The sequence below is a fragment of the Sus scrofa genome, chromosome 3 (assembly GCF_054392235.1).
Source record: "Sus scrofa isolate SSC_HxYL_T2T_F1_AM1 chromosome 3, Sscrofa_HxYL_maternal_Yorkshire_Landrace_v2.0, whole genome shotgun sequence".
Lineage (NCBI taxonomy): Eukaryota > Metazoa > Chordata > Mammalia > Artiodactyla > Suidae > Sus > Sus scrofa.
In genome coordinates, this window is record NC_139385.1 from 109,334,264 (window position 1) to 109,357,214 (window position 22,951).

Consider the following 22,951-nt stretch of genomic DNA (forward strand, 5'->3'; position numbering starts at 1 on the left):
TTTAGGCCCTCTTCATTTCTCTCCTACACTACTGCAGTATTCATTTTAATACTCCTGCAGTAGTGTAGAGGAGAAACGAGAGGCCTCCCTGCCTCCAATATTGCCCTCTCCGCAATAAGAATACTTCCTCGAGCAGGTTCACCTGATGTTGTTGCTTAAAATCACCACTCAGTGGCATCCCCTTGCCTGTAGAAGCGTGTCCAAGCTCCTCTGCGTGGCCTAGGAAGTTCATGTCCCAGCCACGATGCTTCTCTAGCCTCAGCTCCTCCTGTTCCCCACCCCAAATTCTGTGCTGAGATCAGCCTGCCTCTAGTTCCCCACATGGTCCATTCGGTTCTATGCCCTTAAACCTGTGCTCTGCCTTTGATGGTTCCAGCAGCACCTCCTCTCTCTTCATGCTTGAGACTCAGATGATCACTTTCATCACTGTACTGGAATCACCCAGTCATTCATTTCTCTTTCTCGGACTAGATTATAAACTCCCTAAAGACAACGTTCTTATTTCACTTATCACCCAGCACACAGCAAGCGGGCAACAAGTATTTTTGACCAGAACTGAGCATACAAAAGATCTCAGCAATCAAAAAGGCAGATCATGAAACTTAACAGAGTGGCAAAATTTAACAGGGCTCTGCTTAACGAGTCTTGATCTAAGTCCTGAGTACAAAGTGGGAGGTGGATGACTCGCCATCATCAGTAGACCATGTAAAAAAAGAAAGGCCTGTGGTTTTCAGTTGACCTGATGCTCCGCGTGAGTCAACAGTGTGATGCAACCCCAGGAACCTCATGTCAGAACAGGGAAAGTAACAGCCGTGCTGGTCAGACCACGAGGCAGAGTCGTGTGCCCTCTGGGGGGCCAGCCCTGAAGCGGGTGAGCCCTGTCCGACGGAAGGCAGCTTAGAATAGTGAGAGAGGGTGCATCCCTTGTCTGGGGAATAGTTAAGGGAAGTAGGGTATTTTGTCTCAAGAAGACAAAGGGGGTATAATAACTGTATTCAGATGCCCTAAGGGCTCCTGGGGAAGCTCAGAAGGCCGAATGGGGCCACTGAGTGGAAACTCCAAAAAGAACCTTGTGAAATGAGATCTACTAACAGTGGGACAGTCATTCTCGTGAGCTCCAAGTCACTGTAGGATTTCACCGAGAGCCTCGGGGCGGTCTCAGCCCCTGAGGATGCTTGAACTAAGTGTCCTTTTATCCTGCTCAGCCGTGAGGGATTGGTGATCCAAGAGGTAGCTGAATTTCTATTTATTGAATATTAGGAAGGAGTGCCAGGAGCACGTCTTCTAATAGGAATGCCCGTTGTCACCCCAGGAGGAAATTATGAACTAACTGAATAGGAAGTGCTTCTGGGCCAGAGGTCTGAATCTCGGTGGGCTGGTCACTTATTATATGGTTCGTGTGAAATCCACTCTGCAAGGATGTCGGGTAGTCCCATCCGATGTATCCAGAGCCTTGCGCCTTCTCCTGTGCCCTTGTGTGAAACGTGGAGTAAAGCGAGTACCTCTTTTCCTTTGCTTTTTTTGCCTTTTAGTTCTGGAGCATGTGGACCTCTGGGAGGAAGTCAGAAGGATCGTCTCAGAATCAGAGCTGATAACGGGATTCCGCTATACCTTCACGGTGCCCGGCCTGCCCCAGTACCTCCAGAGCCTCACCAAGCTGGCCATCGCTGCGGTGTGGGCGGTAGCGGCCCAGGCTGGAGAGCAGACAAGGGACCTTCCCATCTCCTTCTCTCAGCTGGTAGAGTCTTCCTTCCCTGAAGTGCGCCTGCTGACCCTGGAAGCCCTGTTGGAAAGGTTCTCAGCAGCAACCTCTGGAGTAGGACAGAAGGGACTGTCACCCTTGCTGTGGAATCTGGGAGGCACATTCTTGACATTGGCCGTGAAGGAAAATCACCCAGAATGCCTCTGCAAGGTGAGGCCTCTGGGGGACTGGCCACCCCTTTCCACTCCCCACGCTCCAGCGAGCCCCGCAGTGATAAGGTCATGAGGCAGGATTGGGTTTGGCATCTGCAGGAGCAAAGAGGGAGGAGAGTCAGCATCCAGAGGGCAGGGACTCTCTTCATAGGGAGCTTGGCATGGCTTCATGCATGAAAGGACACTAAGAAAAGTGTTTGATAGGTAATGGTGTGGATGACAGAGATTGACCAAAGGCAAAGATTGGGAGAGTAAGCCACTCAATGCTCAAGGAGACAGAGCATTGAAAACTGGTGGGAGAATGCGCCAGATGGTAGTTTTTGCCAATGTGGCTCTTTGGGGCAGATGCCCACATGGAAAGCATGATCAAAAGGAAAGGAGGGCACTGATCTAGGAATCTGGGCTTTTAGAGTCCGATCCCAGTATGCCATTGCCCTCCCCACATCCACCCCTCCCCGCCCCATTTTATCTCCTAAAGGGATTAAGGGGGAAAGAGAAGTCAATGGGAGGAGTTCCCATTGTGGCCCAGTGGAAACATATCCAACTAGGAACCATGAGGTTGCAGGTTCGATCCGTAGCCTCGCTCAGTGGGTTGAGGATCCGGCGTTGCCGTGAGCTGTGGTTGGTGTAGGTTGCAGATTTGGCTCGGATCCTGCATTGCTGTGACTGTGGCGTAGGCTGGTGGCTGCAGCCCCAATTAGATCCCTAGCTTGGGAACCTCCATGTGCCAAGGGAGTGGCCCTAAAAAGACAAAAAAAAAAAAGTCAGTGGAGAGCTTTTCTTTCTCTTTTTTTTTTCTTTTTAGGGCCACACTCGCAGCATGTGGAGGTTCCCAGGCTAGGGGTCCATTTGGAGCTGTAGCCACCGGCCAACACCACAGCCACAGCAACTCAGGATCCAAGCTGAGTCTGTGACCTATGCCACAGCCACAGCAACGCAGGATCCTCAACCCACTGAGTGAGGCCAGGGATCAAATCCTCAACCTCATGGTTCCTAGTCAGATTCGTTTCTGCTGTGCCATGACGGGAACTCCAGTGGGAGCTTTTTCAAAGATAGACTCCCTTATCCATGCAAATGGTTATGATTTAGGTTCTGGGGACTTTTTTCTGAGGTGTTTGTGTTTGTTTTCCACGGATCTGGCTCACGCAGATACTGAGAATTCTCCACTACATGGACCCCAGTGAGTGGCTTCCTCAGACAGAGCGCTGCATCCATCTAACCCCAAAGGAATTCCTGATCTGGACGCTGGATATTGCTTCCAATGAAAGGTTTGTCCTCAGTGCTGCCTGTGTAAACTTGGTACAACACGTGGTCCCATCAGTCATTTATGTAATGAACTTGAACACAGTCCTGGCCTAAGAACTCCGATCCTGTCTCTCTGTAAGTCTCAGCCTGTTCTCTAAGCCCAAGCAATAGAATGAGGTCAGAGTTTCCCATTGATTACCGAAAGGTAATTGCCCTGAAGGTTTGTGTACAGCATGAGGCAGAGGATTCCAGTAGTCGCAGTCACGCAGATTACAAACTGTCTGCAAAAACCATCTGTGTATAAAATATGTTTGATTTTACTTATTGATGTATAATTCGCTTATAATAGTGTATTTGTTTCAAGGTGATTTTATGTTCTGTGTGTTTTTTTGGCTGACTTTTCTAGGTCAGAAATTCAAAGTGAAGCTCTGAGACTTGCCTCCAAAGTGATTGCCCATCACATGCAGAGGCGTGAGGAGGTGAGGCTGATTCCCTCTGTTCTGGGGTCTAGGTTTCTGTGCTCTGATTTCCCTGGAAGGTGTCAGTAAAATCAAACCATCCTACAGGCAGTATAGAAGCCCCGTGGCACATGCATGTAGCTTCAACAAAAATATTTGCTCCTGTTGACTTTCACTTTGGTTATAACTTCTGGAGAATTTTCGGAGCATCATCTTTGACATTTCTCTTGTTCTGGGCACATTTGATTTGAGTCCATGAGGGTAACACAGCCTCTCCCTCCCCCCCCAACATATACACACACCTATGCCCAAACTCCTGTTTTTCCCCCCCCCTTTTTTTTTTTTTTTTGGTTTTTTGGTTTTTTGGTCTTTTTTTAGGGCCACACCTACAGCATATGGAGGTTCCCAGGCTAGGGGTTGAATTGGAGCTGTAGCTGCCACAGCCTTGCAGGATCCAAGTCGCCTCTGCGACCTACACTGTAGCTCACAACAACACCGGATCTTTAACCCACTGAACGAGGCCAGGGATCAAACCTGCATCCTCCTGGATAATAGTAACGTCCTCAGATTCATTACTGCTGAGACACAATGGCTATTTCCTATTTTTAGCTAGACTCTTTATTTGAAGAGGGAATGAGCAAATCAATTCCAAGGACTGCAAGTTGCTAGGATTGCATTCTAGTCAACTAAGCATGAAAATATATCACTAAGGGTTAAATATTCCCCCAAACGTAACCCACCTGGCTCAGTGTGGAGGCCCAGATGTGCCCCACCTGTCTTACATGTCTTTGGGGTGAGATGGAACTAAAGTAATCAAAACAGCTTCCTGGGGGAGAAAGGAGAACCCTCCTACACTGTTGGTGGGAATGTAAATCGGTGCAGCCACTATGGAAAACAGTATGGAGGGTCCTTTAAAAAACTGAAAATAGAGCTACCACATGATCAGCAAGCCCACTCCTGGGCATATATCCAGAAACGTTGAAAACTCTAATCTGAAAAGATCCATGCACCTCAGGGTTCATAGCAGCACTGTTTATAATAGCCAAGACACGGAAACAACCTCAGTGCCCATCCACAGACGATTGGCTTAAGAAAATGAAATGTTCCTCAGCCATAAAAAAAGAACAAGATATTGCCATTTGCAGCAATTACAGATGAACATAGAGGGTATCATACTAAGTGAAGTTAAGTCAGACTGAAAAAGACAAATATTATGTGATATCACGTATATGTGATGTCTAAAAAATAATACAGTGAATCTATATCCAAAATGGAAACAGACTCACAGATATAAAAAACAAACTCATGGTTACCAAAGGGGAAAGGAGAGAGGAAGGATAAATTAGGAGTTTGGGATTAAAAGATATAAACAACTATACGTAAAATAGAGAAGCCACAAGGATTTAATATAGCACAGGGAACTATATTCAATGTCTTATGACAACCTACAATGGAAAATCTGAAAAAAATATATATACATCTATGTGAATCACTTTGCGATATACCTAAAACTAATATAACATTCTAAATCAACTATGCTCCAATTAAAACAAAAACCAAAAAAAACCAGCTTCCTGGGAAGATGACTTGATGAGACACATATGTACATACGTAGGACGTATGAGAAAGATGCCACCGTCAGAGAATCATTATAGGTAGAAGGCAGGCCGTACCCCAGTCAAATGACCCGAAGACCTTGGTTGCACATCAGCACACTGTGTTAGTGGGGCCAGAACATCACGGACTCCAGCTCCTTACACTGCAGCAGCGCTGGGAGAGGTACTGGGGATGCGAAGATGAACGAGACTGGAGAGCAGTCTAAGGAGAGAAAAGGAGCCTTAAGTCCTTAAATGCCCTGGCGGGGAGGAGGGAATCCAGAGGAGGGGGTGTTTGCAGAGCCGAGGAAGGCTTTGCAGAAGAAATTAAGCTCCCAGAGCCTGAGGCTGAGCATAGAGTAGACCAGAAGGTGATAATTAAGTAGATACAATTCCTTGGGTCTGTCATTCAGAGGCCAAAGCCGGAAGTCACTAGGAAATACAAAAAGCCAAAAAAAGAAAACGGTCATGTGTGTGTGTGTTGGGGAGGATGGGGGGAGAGTTTGTAGGAAGGGAAAGGACTTGCTAAAAAACTACAGCCCAGGAGTTCCCAACGTGGCGCAGCAGGAACAAATCTGACTAGTATCCATGAGGATGCAGGTTCGATCTCTGGCCTCGCTCAGTGGGTTAAGGATTCAGCATTGCCGTGAGCTGTGGTGTAGGTCGCAAATGCAGCTCAGATCTGACATTGTTGTGGCTGTGGCGTAGGCCAGTGGCTATAACTCCTATTTGACCCCTAGCCTGGGAACCTCCATATGCCATAGGTGTGGCCCTAAAAAGACAAAACAAAACAAAAAAACTACAGCTCAGAGCAGGGAACATAAGTTCTGGGAAAGTAGTCTACAGAGCAGCCTAACAGGTTTGCCAAAAGACAGTGCTCTCATCCAAAACCACTTTTAATCAATTGTCATGTGCATCTCAGAAGCACTGTTTGGTACTTGGATGAAGTGATATTTGAAAAAAATTGAGAGTTTTCATGGAAGAGAAAAATTACCCAAACTGTAGAGAAATACTTATAAGAAGTTGCCAAGAAAACCTGGGTTTTTTTGTGCCTTAAGAGTCAGCAGCTTCCTCCAGGTCTAAGATGCTGATCAGTGTTGTTCCATAGATGCCTTTAAATAATCAGAGGAGCCAGTAATCTCATTTTGAACATTTAAAGAGGCTTAGTTGATAGGAGGAGTAAAACATACTTGGAACAGTAATCCCCTTCCTAGAAAAAGTAAAAAAAAGAGTTTAAGAGATAGAAATAACCCAGCCATCAGCTGCTGAATGGGTGAACAAAATATGGTATGTCTATATAGTGGAATATTATTCAGTCATAAAAAGTAATGAAGCCTGATATATCCCTCAGCATGGATGAACCTTGAAAACATGCCTGAGTGAAAGAAACCAGTCACAAAAGACCACATACTGTATGATTCAGTTTATATGAAATGTTCAGAATAGACAAAGCCTAAAGTCAGAAAGTAGATGAATTGGAGTTCCCGTTGTGGCACAGAGGGCTAAGAACCTGACTAGTATCCATGAGGATGCGGGTTCTCTCCCTGGCCTCATTCAGTGGGTTAGGATCTGGCGCTGCCGCAAACTGCAGTGTAGGCCGCAGATGTGGTTGGGATCCCATGTTGCTATGGCTGTGGTATAGGTTGGCAGCTGTAACGCCCATTCGACCCCTAGCCTGGGAACTTCCATATGCTGCAGGTGTGGCCCTAAAAAAGGAAAAAAAAGAAAGTAAATGAATAGTTTAGGTCTGGGGGGAGAGGGAGCTAACAGGTTGGGGATGATAGCTAGAGAGGGCGGGGCTTTGCTTTTTGATGATGAAAACTTTAAAATTGACTATGGTGATTGGTTGTACACCCATTACAGTGAATATCCTAAAAATCATTGAAGTACATATTTAAGTGACTGAATTATATGGTATATGAATTATACCTCAATAAAATTGTTTCTATGACAAAAAAGATAGGGCTTTGATTAAACAATGACGTGAGGATGCTGCTTTAAATGCTGTCACAGACACTCACACGTACAGTGGCTTCAACTAGAAAGAAGCGTCCACAGCAGAGAGTGGCCTGACACTTGGGCCCCCGGGCTCTTCTGCCTTGTTCTGCTGTCCCTTAATATGGCTTCCATCAGATGGTCCCAGAGGGTTGTTCCAGCTCCCAGCATCTTGTCCTTGTTCACAACTAGCAGGAAAGAAATCTAGAGACTGCAGGTCATACCTGTTTCCTAACGTAGGACCTGAGAGTGCACAGATATCACTTGGGGGGGGAGGTTTTCCCATGGCCTCCGGAAGTTCCCAGGCCAGAGATCAAACCCACGCTATAGCAGTGACAATGGCCTGAGCCACAGCAGTGACAATGCTGGATTGTCACTGCACCACCAGAGAACTCCAGATACCACTTTTAATGACACCCCATGGAACTTAATCATATGCTACTCCCCAATGCAAGGGAGCTTGGGAAATGTAGTCTTTAGCTGAGTGCCCGCAGGCCCAGGCAAAAATCTGGGGTTCTGTTACAAAAGACAGAAGTATCTGGTTATTAGAGACAACAGATATCATTTGCTGCCACAGCCTTGCCCCTCAAGTTTTGTCTTTACGGAAGCTATAAAATCCACCAACGTTCTGTTAACCTGAAGTGCATCAGAAAAGACGCAGAGAACTTGCCCTCCAGTTACAGTGGCTCCATATTCCTGAAAGCGAAGTCAGATTTTCTTCCCTGGGCTTGTTCATTTCTCCCTAGTTGGGATGGAAAAGCAACTAATAAACCCACCTTCCTTCCTTCCTATTGCACTTAGAGCTAACTTGCAGATCCAGTGTGGTGTGCGTAGCTCAGCCCTAATTCCATGCCAGCCCATCTTCTGAACTGCGGTGTGTACCCTTTGTGCTTTTAGACTGGGGACTTGGTGGCCTCCACCCTGAAGCAGTGGGTTCAGTTGGTCGTCTCTTGCTGTGGAGATCGTCTTCCCACAGAGTCCAGGCTGACCGCTGCTGAAGTTCTCACCAGCACTGCACCATTTTTCCTCACCAACCCCCGGCCCATCCTCGGTAAGTGCGTGGAGAAGGGGCGGGGAGGCAGACGGTCCATCTCACCAAACGCGCTGCCAGCGTGAATAGATGCTCTAGGTTAGGAAAGGCGGCTAAAAGACCGTTACCTCTTTCACTTTTCATGGATATTCACACACTCAGTTCCTACTCAAATCACTTTTCACCACCAACCTCCTAACTGGCCTCTTTTCTTTCAGTCTTGTCCCCTAAGCGCTCCTTCCTCCTTGTGCTTCCAAAAAACTTCCGTGATCTTTCTGAAATACAGGTCTGAACATTTCCCTCCACTGCTTAAAGCCTTCGAGTGGGTGCCTCTTGCCTTCAGGATAAATCTAAAGGCTCTTTAGCGTGGCTCATGAGGCCCTTCGTCTTCTGTGCCCTGCCCACCTCTCCCTCCTCATCAGCCACCACTCCCCATGCGTCATCAGTGGGGAACAGTTCTCTAAACAAACTGCTGCTTGACTGACTTTTGTTTGTCTTTCAAGACTCAGTCTAACCATCACCTCTTCCAGGAAGCCTGTTGCAGTGAGAAATGAATGGGTCAGTGTGAAGCATGGCCTTGAGGAGGAAGAAAGGCCAGGCTGAAAGGCATTTAGGAAGTAGAATCAACAGGACTTGGTGTTGAGGCTAATATAAAGGGAACATTCAAGGATGGCTTCCTGGCTCTGGCTTAAATTTAAGACTGGAAAGTCTGCTGGTTCCTTTCACTGAAATTAGTTCGAAGTTAAGGCATCTTTGGAAAATAAAGGTAGAGATATTTGGAAATCAAAGAGATATACAGGTCTAATCATATTCTCCACCTTCATGTCTCTTTCCTCACTGCCACCCAATGAGCATCACATCAGTGGTGTTCGAGAAAACCAAGCTTTAGGAAGTCTGAAGGAATTGAAAAAGCATAGGGGTTATTGTTTTGTTTTAACTTAAAAACATTTTTTTTAATTATAGGGTTTTGTTTTAAGCATAGGGTTAAATAAAAGGGAAACCCAATACCCAAGCCCTGGCCTTGGCCTCTGCTACCGTCTTACCCTTGTATTACCGGGCAGGGATTCTCTTCTATCCAGTACTGGAAGGCTCTTTTTGCTCTCTTTCGTTTCCAGCCCAGGAGAATAAACCGTGGTCCCTGTATCGGGGAGCTTTCAGTGTAGTTGTGGAGAAGGGATTTACATAAGAAAGGAAATAATTGCTTTTTTAGATGGTGAGATTCAAATTCTGAGTGTTATCAAGAGTTCAGACCAATCAAGCGTCTCGTGTCCCTGGATCCCTCTGAAACAAAGTTGTCTTTGGTATCCTCTTCCATCTTTCTTCTAAGTGACTTTTAGGCATTTTTTTCACATCCAATGGAGGACTGGAAGGGGACCTGTTACAATTGTGATATAATCATTGGACCCATAGGAATAAGAGCAAAGGTTGATCAACTTCAGTGAAGTTGGGAGTTCCTCTCATGGCGCAGCGGAAACGAATCCGACTAGGAACCGTAAGGCTTCGGGTTTGATCCCTGGCCTCACTCAGTGGGTTAAGGATCTGGCATTGCCAGGAGCTGTGGTGTAGGTCACAGACACGACTCAGTTCCTGCATTGCTGTGGCTGTGGTGTAGGCTGGCCGCTCTAGCTCCAATTCGACCCCTAGCCTGGGAACCTCCATATGCCGTGGGTGTGACCCTAAAAAGCAAAAAAAAAACCCACCAAACTTGGGTGAAGCTTCTTCGGGGAGGATAATATCAGTCTGCAGCACATTTTCTGGGTGACTTGGGCTGCTCCATCCCCGGCTCACATTGGGCAGACGTGTGTGGAGTAACGTGCAGTTCCTGAGTGAAACTGAGTCCTGAGCAGAAGCCATCGGTTCATCCTGAATTGCTGGAGCTGGTTAGAGCATTACAGGCAGTGAGGAGGAGGTCAGAGCTGGCGGATGGCCATCAAGAACCTGAAAAATAGGTGTGGGACTGAGAGACAGAGGGCAGAGAATTACATGGGGACAAGTCAAGGACAGACCAAAGTCATTTAAGGGGGAAGAAGAAAAGTTGAAATGGACTAAGGGGGACAAGTTGAGGATCATAGGGGTCTAAGAAAATATTAAGAAAGGAAACTTTGGGAGTTCCTGTCGTGGCACAGTGGTTAACAAATCCGACTAGGAACCATGAAGTTGCGGGTTCGACCCCTGGCCTTGTTCAGTGGGTTAAGGATCCAGCGTTGCCGTGAGCTGTGGTGTAGGTCGCAGACGCAGCTCGGATCCCGTGTTGCTGTGGCTCTGGTGTAGGCCGGTGGCTACAGCTCTGATTCGACCCCTAACCTGGAAACCTCCATATGCCGCGGGAGCAGCCTTAGAAAAGACAAAAAGAAAAAAGAAAAAAGAAAGGAAACTTTGAAACCCTAGAGATCGAGTAGAATGAATAGATTCTGAAAGACGGAGTAAAAATTAAAGCCAAATTTATAACAGACAGGAGAGCACAAACCCCAGCAGGAGCCAGGCTGTTCTTAGTATGACTGGAGCGTTGGTGGCTGTTATCGGTTCTCTGTGGATGGATGAGGGAGCAGGGAGGCTCAGGAGGGTTCTCAGGATGGGCTCAGTTCCTCTTCAGAAGACGAGGGTTGATGCGTGATGGTCTTCCATGACGACCCACCCACCCGCCCCAGAGACAGCCCGTGTCCTTTCTTGAACCCTGCCCCCTCCCTCCCCTCACCCGGTCTGCCTCTGGGGTCCTTCCTGTGGTGGGTCCCAGCCCTGCCTGCTCCTTGCCTCGTGTTCTCGCCTTGATGTCCCCCTCATTTGCTCAGGGGCAGACTCTATTCCTCTTCCGCGGTCCCCAGCAGCACCAAACACAGGGACTCGGCAGGCTCCCTGCCCCGGGTAACATCGGTCAGATCGTGGACCCCATGTAGACGTGGCCCAGGCCAGTGCCTTTATTGTGGTTCTTGGCTTTTTTTTCAGTTCCTGTCCCCCCAAAGCAAAATCTTGATTGAAACTTTGCTTTCAGAATTTATAAGCTCACACAGCCACTCAAATCAACACTGGGCTGGTTTCCCAGAGCACTCTTGATGCATAAAGTTTCATTCCTGAGAAGCATGAGTCATTGTGGACAGCTGGGCCTTAGTCAGCCAGGCCATACCTTCTAGGCAGCCTTGCCTAAGTCTGGTTGCCTCCAGAAGCCTTTCGACTCAAAAGGGTGTTTCCAAACCTTCCCCCTTGGGGCCCCTCTCTTCCAGCATGTGTCTAACTCTCAGGTCTCCCTTTCTTGCAATGCCCACCAAAAAAGGAGTAACTGTTGCTCATTAAATACTGGATTTGAAGCAGTGTTTATACCCGCTTGTAAATCACATCCTAGGTGATTCGGATTCTTTTGGGCCTTCTTAGGACTGCAGGATACACTTGCCCTCTGGAGATGTGTCCTCACCCTCCTGCAGAGTGAGGAGCAAGTCATCCGAGATGCAGCCACGGAAACCGTGATGACCGCCGTGTCCCAGGAAAACACCTGCCTGTCAACAGGTACCTCGTTTTCATCCTTTGATGCCTTGTTGCTCTTGGACAGAGATTGGCACACGTTTTCTGTAAAGGGCCAGGGAGTGAACATTTTAGGCTTCGTTGGCCACTTGGTCTGTTCCAACTCTGCCATTTTAATGGGAAAGCAGCCATAAACAGGAGGTAAACAAGCAGACCTGACAGTGTTCCCCTAAAACTTTATTTACAAAAGCAGGCGGCTATCCAGATTTGACCTGCTAGCCAATGTCCAACCCCTGTTCTAGATTTTCATAGAGAAAAATTGCTTTCAAAGGTAAAACTCTCATAAGTTGTGCCATTTGTTAGTTACATTGCCATCCTTTTCAAATAAGGCCGAGTCTTGATTATCTGTGTGGCTACACAATGCAGGAGTCATAGATCCATCGTTTTGTTCCCCTGCGAGTTTCTACACGTGACAGAAACAGTTGAGTATAAGTCAAGTTTCTCCTTTGTGCCTTGGCCCCTCGTTCGGTGGCAATGTTAACCCAGGAGGCGAGTGGAAAGAGGAGCAGCCCAGCGGGGGTGTCCTGAGTTCAGAGCCACTCAGCCCGTGATGTGAGCCGTTACAGCCCTGGGCCTCGGTTATGTGTATGTGGTGGCAAAGGGTGAGGGAGACAAAGGCACCTCCTGGCTGCAAGTGGAAAATGGGCTGCTGTAGGGAGGGGGGTCAGTGGAGCAGAAGCAAGGTCACACCTCTGGACAAGTGGCCATCTGGGAGGGTGACGTGCATTCCCTGCACTTGGGGCCAGGTGTCACCAAAGATCTCCGGGTCAGCCATCCCCCAGACAAGTCAGAGCACCATTTTTGTTTGATTGGTTGGTTTTTTTTGGTTTTTTGCTTTTTAGGGCCACACCTATGGTATATGGAGGTTCCCAGGCTAGGGGTCTAATTAGACCTACAGCCACCAGCCTATGCAACAGCCACAGCAACACCAGATCAGAGCCTACACCACAGCTCACGGCAACACTGAATCCTCAACCCACTGAGCGAGGCCAGGGGTTGAACCCGCAACCTCATGGTTCCTAGTCGGATTCGTTTCTGCTGCACCATGATGGGAACTCCAAGAACACCATTTTGAGACAAGCAGTCACAGGCTGAGCTAAGAAGTCCACCCGAATGGACAGCAGAAGGGGCAGGGAAGAGCCAGACAGTGTCTGTAACTGACTCAGTGCCTCTTTTACCCATGGCTGGGGCCGTGGGCCTGCAAGGTCCTGGAATGTGTGAGCTTCCCTGTACCTGCGTCCTCTGCTGCCATGGACTGGGTACATTTCTCTGCATGTATGTGGGGGAGGCTGGTTTCAATAATCTCCCAGGGATGCTGCCCCAGAACAGGTGTAGCCAGGGTCAGCTTTGCCTCTCAGCAGGAAAGCATTCAGATTGGCGCTGCGAGTGGTGGACAGGCAGCCTCCTCCCCACCCTGTCCCAGGCTGTCAGAGCGCCTCAGACCTGAGGTTCTGCCATGAGTGATTCATCCCTTTTTTCAGTTGTGTATTTTCCTTGGAAGGACGCACAGAGCACCCAGCAAGTGCTCAGTATGCATTTGGTGGAATATAACACTAGATTTCTACTGGGACCTCTACCAAAGGCAAGAAAGATCATTTCATGGTGGAATTCATAAGTGGACTTCTTCCCTGCTAAACTTTAGTTTTTACCTACTACTTTTATTTCACTTTTTTTGTCTTTTTTTTTTTTTTGGTCTTTTTGGGCTGCACTCACAGCATATGGAGGTTCCCAGGCTAGGGGCCTAATTGGACTTACAGCCACCAGCCTACACCAGAGCCACAGCAACGCCAGATCCAAGCTGCATCTGCGACCTACACCACAGTTCACGGCAATGCTGGATCCTTAACCCACTGAGCCAGGCCAGGGATCGAACCTGCAACCTCATGATTCCTAGTCAGATTCTTTTCCGCTGTGCCACGACAGGAACTCCCTACTACTTTTATTTCTTTCAGAATTTTTCCAAGTTCATTTATAGTAAAGAACATTACCATGTTCTCCCTCCTCCTGGTTTGAATTTTTTCTTAAGAAATAGAAATCAAAGGAGTTCCCATTGTGGCACAGCGGAAGCAAATCCAGCTAGGAACCATGAGGCTGCAGGTTCGATCCCTGGCCTCGCTCAGTGGGTTAAGGATCCGGCATTGCTATTAGCTGTGGTGTAGGTCACAGACTCAGCTCAGATCTGGTGTTGCTGTGGCTGTGGTATAGGCTGGCAGCTGTAGCTCCAATTAGACCCCTAGCCTGGGTCTCTATATGCCGTGGGTTTGGTCCTAAAAAGCAAAAAGAAAAGAAAGAAGTAGAAATCAAAGAGTTCCCTAATGGCTCAGCCAGTTAAGGATCTGGCATTGTCACTGCTGAGGCTCTGGTTGCTGATTTAGCTAGAGTTTGATCCCTGGCCTGAGAACTTCCATGTGCCATGGGCACAGCCATAAAAGGAAGGAAGGGAGAGAGGAAGGAAGGAAGATCAGAATTGAGTGCCTTTTGTGTGTAAAATTCCATGAGTGAAAGCCTCAGGGCATAATTGATGTAAAAGCTTACTTGTCTATCTTTCTATTCCCCACCTTGGTCTGCAAAAGATTTGAAGTGTGAGAAAGACAAGAATTCTGTAATAGCTAAATGTATTCTGTTACCTTGGACCAGATCCTGTACTGGAGGGGTGAAAAGCCATACAGGAAATTATTAGAATAGCTGACAACATTGAAATGTTGTTTGTAGATTAAAATCAATATGAAATTTCCTGAATTTGATAACTAAACTGTGGTTTTGTAAGAGAATATTTTTATTCTTAGGAAATACTCAACTGAAATATGAAGGGGGAAAGAGCCACAGTGCCTGTAATTTACTCTCAAATGGTTCAGAAAAAAAATAAAACTATATGCGCATATAAATAGTAAACATGGGGAGTTCCCCTCATGGCTTAGCAGAAACAAAACCAACAAGTATCCATGAGGACACAGGTTCGATCCCTGGCCCCACTCCGTGGGTTAAGAATCCAGTGTTGCCATGAGCTGTGGTGTAGGTTGCAGGCTTGGCCAGATCCCACATTGCTGTGGCTGTGGTGTAGGCTGGGGGCTACAGCTCCAATTCAACCCCTACCCTGGGAACCTCCATATGCCGCGGGTGCAGCCCTAAAAAGACAAAATAAATAAATAAATAGTAAACACAGACGTTCCCTGGTGGCTCATCAGGTTAAGGATCCGGCAAAGCCATTGCTATGACTCAGGTCACGCCTGTGGTGCAGGTTCAATTCCTGGCCCAGACACTTCTGCATGCCGTGAGCACAGCCAAAAAAAATAGTGAACACAGGTCGTTGCTATACTTGCCTCTTTTCTGTATGTTTAAAATTATTTCAAAAGAAAGTGTTTTTTAAAACATCCAATTCCGCAAAAAGAAGACTAACACAGTAGATGGTGATAGACCACCTGGCTGGTTTATCCTCTCCCCTCTCCCCAGTGTGATTCCTTTCCCCGAAATTATATGAAACCATTCCTGCACTCCCCCCACTTTATAACTCATTCTGAGTGAATTTTTGCATAGAAAAATCAAAGTCAAGCCAGACTCCTAAAATTCAAAGATCTCAGCAGCCTGGCGTCACTTTGTGGGGACACTCGTTCAGCACGTCCCCGTGTGTTCTCTGTTCCTTCTGATAGCAACAGAGAACCTCCGTAATGCAATGTCATTGACTTAAGCAAAAAATACACATCTTTCCGCTTTAGACTGAAAAGCAGCTGAGAACGGAGCGTCACCCCTGATTTTTCGCTTTAGTCAGACAAGTTTAGCAGCTGATTCATCAGAACAATAGTGTCTTGTTTTGACTTCTCTCAAGGACACCACGCAGCTGATGGTGAGTCTTCACATTCCTTGAGCGCATAGGGCTTTTGTAACATACCCCACTAATGGTTTGCTCTTTGGTGTTCCAAGTTCATTATGACTACTGAGTCTTGCATACCTTGAAAATACGTGTCATTAATTTTGCCCCCAAGTCAGTGGTTTAATAAGTGCTGCAGTACAATGATATTATTAAATTATGTTCATATTCAATGTCTTCTTTGAGAAGGCTAAATATTGTTAAATTAATTCTTACTTTTCCCCTTCAGAAAGAAATTAAACATGAGGACACCTTGCCTCTGAGATCTAATCCTATAAACGAGGTCTAGATGGGAAAAGAAAGAGCTTTGCACTCATACTAATAGCCTACTGGGGAGACGGGGAAGTTAGAAGTGCATTTTTTTAATATGCATTTATTTATTTTCACCTTTGTTTATTCTTTCTTGGGAGGGCGCTATGCCCATGGCATGCACAAATCCTTAAGGGCAGGGATTGAACCCACACTTTAGCAGTGACGTGGGCTACTGCAGTGATAATGCCAGATCCATCACCCACTGATTCACATGGGAATTCCCTTGGCCTGCATTTTGGTTGTGGGGTCTCAGGAGTTCCTGAGAGTGGAGCTGGCTGAAAAGGGGGGGCAAATGGCACACGAATGAGAGCATTTCAACATGGAAGGAAAAGCCGGAGCCAAGCTTGGAGTCGGGGGTAGCTCAGGAGCTGACTAGGCAGCAGCAAGTGGACTTGTGTGGCCAGAACACAGGCTGAAGCCAGGGGAGCAGAATGGGAGACAGAGCTAGAAAGGCAGATGCCAGACCTGGATGGCTTTGAGTCCCAAGCCAAGGACCTCCTCCTGTAGGCGAAGGGAGGCTGGAAAAGGTTTCAGACAAAGGGGTAGTGTTGCCAGGGACGTGGATGTGAGGGGATCTTTCTGGCAGCCCAGTGAGATGGCTCAGAGCTGGGGGCAAGTCAGCTAGGAGCTGGGAGCGCCCCCGGGCGCTGCCGCCAGCAGTGATAGGATGGAAAGAGTGTACACTCAGGAGGATGTGGGGGTTTGGGGAGCTGGTGCTTGTGGGAGGTGGGTGAGGCGGGAAGGCAGAGATGACTTCAGGGTTTCAAATCTATGAGGTGTCCAGGCGAAGCACCTGGACGTGCCTCTGGCACTGACTGCACGGTCAGGCTATCGCGTTCCGGGAAGTGAAAGTGCCAGGAATGGGGAAAGGCCCTGAGAGGCCACAAGTCACTGTGGTCTGGGACAGAGTATTCCTGAGTCCTTGGGGAGATCTGCACTGAAAAGTGAGAGGACAAAGGGGGCCCTTTATCTGCTGGAGGAACAGAGTGAGCCTTGCAGCTCTGGCCTGCCCTCTCCAGCACCCCGTCCAGCTCTGCTGGGCCCTCCCTCTCCCCCCCCCGCCCCCGCACTCCTTAGCAGGGCAGCGGCTGTGCCCATAGCACCGGCTAGAAACCACCCAAAAAGAGGCAACCGTGCAACCAGCCGTGCTGCCCATCACTGGCGTTAGGTTGAGATTTGTGGTGGAAATTTGTTCCTGACTCTGCAAGGTCCAGGGTTAAATAAGTCCGTGTTCAGAGAGCCCTCGAGAGGATGGATTTGTCCTTCATCCTTTTGGTTGAACTTCACCCTTGAGTTCCCCTGCTGTCCTCCTGCATATGCTTCACCCACATAGTCACCTGGAAGGTGGCACCCAGCCTCTTCACAGCCTCTGAGCACCTCCCGAGGCCCCCCCAGCTGGGGGCGCTTGAGGAAGGCCCCGCCCCCTTCCCTTCCCGCTCCTCCAGCCAGTTGCAGAGAAATGGCACATCTCGGACTCAAGAGGTGGGGATGGGAGTCGGGGCAACTAGGACAAGAACGTGTACAGGCAGCACTCCAGGTGGGGCTCCACCGCCCTCCTGCCCCTGCTGTCCGGCGACCCCCAGCCGTGAAATGCTCTGGAAAGAGCTCTCGGTCAAGAGCAGGAGACCCCACGGCTGACGTCCTTCCAAGCAGCTCGACTTCCTTCCAGGCCTGCCTTACACACTCATGTGCTAGGATTTCAAACCACGTGCATTTAAACGAGGGCTTCCACGTGAGGCCAAAAAACCCCAAGCTGGGCAATGTTTAAGTGTAAATCACGAGATTTGGGCGATTCTCAAGTGAGGCAGACAGCGAGCGCTGTGGGGAAAGCAAAGGGGCACCTGTGAAGGTACAAACGTTAACAGCTGCTGTAGGAGGAGAACAGAAAACCAAAACCAACCCAGAGTGATAGAAGATGCCAGAATTCAACAAGTGGGGGTTACCCCTTTGCCTTTCTTTTCCACAGAGCCCTTTGTCGATGAGAGAGGGCCTCTGCTGGGTCTGATGTCATCTACTAGCTTCGACTGGAGGCCTCGGGCACAAGAGGACGGATGGCGCAGGCCTGAGGGGTCCCTCAGAGATGAGGAGATGTGGAGGCCCGAGGGTGGAACCCCACACGCTCACCCTTCCTCCCCGTCTCATGGGAGGGGCTGGGGCTGGGGTGGAGGCAGGTGGGGGGTGGCCTTCTGGAGCCCCTTCCCGGCTCCCTGCCCCCTCCGCTGCGAGCTCCCCACCCCTCCTCTTCAGCCAGGGTTTGCGCCTGATTCGGATGGCCTCCTCCCTTTGTCCGTTTCCGTTTATTAGATTTAAAAAAATATTTCTGAGACCCAACAGTCGCTTTAGTTGATGCAGGATAAGAAAGAGAAGCCAGTTAACAAGAAATGTTAAAAGGCTCTAGGAGTTCCCGTTGTGGCTCAGTGGTAGCGAACCTGACTGGTATGCATGAGGACGCAGGTTCGATCCCTGGCCTCACCCAGCGGGTCAAGGATCCGGCGTTGCCGTGAGCTGTGGTGTAGGTCCCAGACAGGGCTCGGATCCCACGTAGCTGTGGCTGTGGTATAGGCCGGCGGCGGCAGCTCTAATTAGACTCCTAGCCTGGGAACCTCCATATGCTACAGGAGCAACCCTAAAAAGACAAAAAGGAAAAAAAGAGTCTCCAGATGAGATACATTGTCAGTGTTTAGGTTCAAGAAGGATGACTTCTTATTAGAAACTTTTTTTTAGCTATAATCAACATAAAAGGCAGAAACTGACTTATGAAGAGAATGTAAAAGACTTAGAAAGATTCAGTGGGACAGAGAAGCGAGTACACGTGTCCTCACGCACTGAGTGATGGGTGCTCTTCTCCTTGGAGCACTGGCAGCAAGGAGTTCCCATCGCTCCCACCCACCACACCCCTCACCCTCAGAAAATTGTAATACTTCTGCTCGTTCTGCCAAATATAAATGTTTAATGGTGACACAAAGTCCCACCTTCTCTACAATACCTCCTCCCTCCAAGACCTCCTCTTTGAAATCCTACAGACCTTTGGTTATGCATAGCACTGGGTTTTCTATTTCTTTCTTTCTTTTTTTTCTTTTTTCTTTTCTTTCTTTTTTTTTTTTTTTTTTTGGATCTTTTGTCTTTTTAGCCCTCCCCCCACGGCCTATGGAGGTTCCCAAGCTAGGGGTCCAATGGGAGCTACAGCTGCCGGCCTACACCACAGCCACAGCAACACCAGATCCAAGCCACATCTGCGACCTACACCACAGCTCACAGTAATGCCAGATCCTTAACCCACTGAGTGAGGCCAGGAATCAAACCCACAACCTCATGGTTCCTAGTGGGATTCGTTTCCGCTGCACCACGACAGGGACTCCAACCCTGGGTTTTCTACTCTGTTATTTTTCTCTTCCATATAATTTATTTACTTTTATAGTCCCAAGCCACCCATGAGCTTCGAGATTATCTTCTGTGAGGTACACAGTGGGTGCTCAATTGGTGTTGATGGGCTGATCTTCCACAACAGTAGTAACTGTCTGGACAGTCCCGAGTTCCCTAAGGAGATGAGGTGCCCTTTGAAGCAAGAAAGCTCCCAAACAGGCCCAGAGATGGAGTCTCTCTACTAGAACTGGCCCGAGGGCCAGTGGTGTTCATTGCTCCTGACAAGCTGGAGAGGCAGGCGGTCCTTCTGAGTGACTCACCGTCTGGGGCTTGTGGGACGAGAGCTGGCAGCCCCGCCGCACTCTCTGGCCCTTCCTTCCTCACTCCTGCCTCTCAGGCCTGAGTCTCACAGCAGGGCCAGGGAGCCAGCCTGGGCTTCAGGCAGTGGCCCCGGGTTAGCCAGAAAACCCCACGGGAGCCTCGGGGCTCAGGCTCTGGAATAATGACGGAGCTTAGCAGAGGGGCAGAAAGTGGAAGCAGGATCAGGATGTAAAATAAATGAGACTCAGAGGTTAGAGAACCAAAGGGCAGGAAGCCCATGGCATCGTGGGGCTAAGTTGAAACATTCGTATAGGAGTTGTCATCGTGGCGCAGTGGTTAACGAATCCGACTAGGAACCATGAGGTTACGAGTTCGATCCCTGGCCTCGCTCAGTGGGTTATGGATCTGGCGTTGCCGTGAGCTGTGGTGTAGGTCGCAGATGTGGCTTGGATCTGGCATTGCTGTGGCTCTGGTGTAGGCTCCGATTGGACCCCTAGCCTGGGAACCTCCATTTGCCGCAGGAGCGGCCCTAGAAAAGACAAAAAAGACCAAAGAAAGAAAGAAAGAGTCCGGGGCAAGGTGAAGAAGCCAAGAGCCAACGCCTGGTCAGTTTCTCCAGGATATTTTCCTCCCCCCACACACCTCACCCTTCGCACATAGACACACACCCACCCCATTGTCACCACACGGTGTCCGAGGGACAGCATGAGAGCATGAACACAGCTCAGAGGCTCCAGCCCTTGAGCAGGCAGGGAGGGAGGGCGGGTCACCGTGACATTACACAGTGGCTCCACGGTGACTGCCTGGTCAGCAAAGCCCCAGGCCTGTGGGGCTTCGTGCTGAGTCACAGACCAGACAGTTCTGCCCCCGGAACCTCTAGAGCTGCCCACCAAGCCCTCCTGCCCCCAGCCATGTGCCCAGCGGGCAGCCCTGCACTTTCCAAGTTTCTGCAGGTTGACAGGCTCAGGTCCTGCCAGGGTGGCCTCCCTCTGCCTTCCAGGAGCTTCCTTCCTAGTCGACACAGGTACCCTGTCTCTGTAGTGTCTTCTCTGCTCTGAGGTACCAGAGCCTGGGCCCAGCTTCCATTTCAGACAGACGTCACGCTCCCTGAGTGTCATCTCCTACATTTGTACCACGTACCCTTTTTGGAGACCAGCACACCAGAATGTCCCCCCATGCCTGCTTCCAAGCCTGACCTAAATGTCCCTGGGGCCAAGCCAGACTTATTTGCCTCTCTCGTTTCTTCGTGCCTATTTTTGAATTCTAAATTGTTTTCTCACTCCTCCTCTCACTCCTACCTAGATAAACCACAGCTTTTCCTTCTACTATTTAAGTAGGAGGCAAAAAGTGATGCTGGTATTGCTGCATATTCATTCATTCATTCAGCAGATATTTTCGGAGCACCTGCCCACAAGGCTTGTTTCACATGCTAGTCCAGGCCCCCGGCATCTCTCACCTGCACGTCTGTGAAAACCTCTAGCCTGGCCTTCCTGCCTCTGCTCTTATCTGCCTGCAAGCTACGGTCCCTGTGGCCTTCGGAGGGCCCTTCTTAGGGACAAGGATGGATGATGTGGCTCTCCGGCCCAGAACCCTCCCTTGGCTTCCCTCCTTTCCCAGAATAAAACCCCACTCCCGCAGTAACAGACAGAAGGCCTCCTGACCCCACCACCACCTCTCTCTCCACCTCATCCCCTGCGCCGCCGTCTCCTTCCCTCTCTCCTCTGCACCCTTCTGTGAGGTACCCCACCTCGCTAAGCCCATTGCAGCCTTGGGGTCTTTGCACTAGCTGGACCCGGGGCTAAATGGTCTCCCCTGGTCTCACGTGGCTGACTCCCTCTTGGCATTTCAGTCTCAGCTTCAGCGTCCTGTCCACAGAGACACCTTGAACACTCAGTTAGTTTAGAGTATATGGTACTCGCTCCATCTTTTGCTAGTACTTCACCCTGCTGGTTAAATTCTCCACAGAGTCCTCTGATTATCTGATATTGTACTATTTGCCTCCCTCACCAGACGAAAAATTCCAGGGATGCAGGATTTTTGTCTGCTTTACGTGTTCCTGTATCCCCAGAACCTGGTACATGATTGATGCTCAACAAAAACCCCTATGGGATGATGAGTTGAAGGTAGGAAGGGGTGAACGTGTCACAGTAGCTAAGCCAAGTAGAGGTAGAGTTTCTAGAAATGCCCCCAGGGAGTGGAGCTATGTGGATTCTCTCTGGTGAAATTGCCCTGACACGGTGGATCCTTGGTATGGTGGTTTAAATCCGCACCCTTAGGCCACCTGGTTGACCTTAATTCAACCAGGAACCCATTGAGCCTCTGCTTAGGTAAGGCCACAGTGGTGGGTCCTGGACCATTCCTACCTTTCCCTCCTATTCCGTCCTGTCCCTGCTGGGTGGGTTTTTTTTTTTCTTTTTTCTGCCATTTCTTGGGCTGCTCCCACGGCATATGGAGGTTCCCAGGCTAGGGGTCGAATCGGAGCTATTGCTGCCAGCCTACGCCAGAGCCACAGCAACTCAAAATCCGAGCCGTGTCTGCGACCTACACCACAGCTCACGGCAACGCCGGATCCTTAACCCACTGAGCAAGGCCAGGGATCGAACCCGCAACGTCATGGTTCTTATTCAGATTCATTAACCACTGAGCCTGGGTGGGATTTCTTGAGCAAGAGTTTCATCCATGGGGGCTCCGGGGTCTAGCGTGGGGCTGGCCCGGGAGGCGCCCAGACAAAGAAGACCTTTCAGTTCATCGTCAGGGGGTTGGGACCAGTGCCGACTGAATCATCTAGAAGGCGCAGCTCTGAGAATGGAGGCCCCTTCCTCCGGGGCCCTTGTCCGGCTGTCTCTTACCCACTCTTTGTAGCCTGGGGTGGGAGGGGGGCGGTGAACCTTTCCCTCTGGAGGCCCCTACTTTCATTTACCTCTTTTGGTCCTCGCTGCCACTCTATCAGATATTGTACTACCGTCTCCATTTTAAAGGTGGGTACCCTGAAATTCAGAGAGTTGGTGTCATGGAGCTCAGGGCCCTGTGGTGACAAAACCTTTGCACCTTTGCACTTTGATGCCCCTTCTAGGACAGGAAAAGGGCTTCAAACCCAGCCTCTAGGTCTGGAACCAAAGAGTTAACAAAAAGGACATTGAAGATCTTCTAAATTCACTGCTCTGCTTAAAAGGAAGACATTAGAATCATGACTCAGGAAAATGGGCTGGGGACCCAAGAGCCCAGACGCATAGTGCTTATCCCGAGGAAGGGAACAGGAACTGAGATGGCCAGGGTGCCTGCAGGAGGCCCTTTGTGAAGGCTGAGTATATCCCCCTTTTCCAGTCCTCCCTAGGGAAGG

General features: G+C 49.1%; 1 protein-coding gene across 9 annotated transcripts in view; it reads left to right on the top strand.

The window, feature by feature from the left end:
• Nucleotides 1-22,951, top strand: part of THADA (THADA armadillo repeat containing) — a 324,726-nt gene that overhangs the window by 267,561 nt on the left and 34,214 nt on the right. For 8 of the 9 annotated variants that reach the window (XR_014842042.1, XR_014842043.1, XR_014842044.1 and 5 more), the window contains 5 exons: nucleotides 1,533-1,912; nucleotides 3,064-3,182; nucleotides 3,566-3,638; nucleotides 8,105-8,258; nucleotides 11,604-11,735. Coding sequence is in view for 5 of the 9 variants with exons in the window: in XM_085019406.1 (XP_084875532.1) it covers nucleotides 1,533-1,912; nucleotides 3,064-3,182; nucleotides 3,566-3,638; nucleotides 8,105-8,258; nucleotides 11,604-11,735 (858 nt within the window). In the remaining 4 variants the exon portion in view is untranslated. Of the gene's footprint in view, nucleotides 1-1,532; nucleotides 2,489-2,854; nucleotides 3,183-3,565; nucleotides 3,639-8,104; nucleotides 8,259-11,603; nucleotides 11,736-22,951 lie in introns of those variants that run through there. The other variant, XR_014842041.1, reaches the window with a different exon arrangement.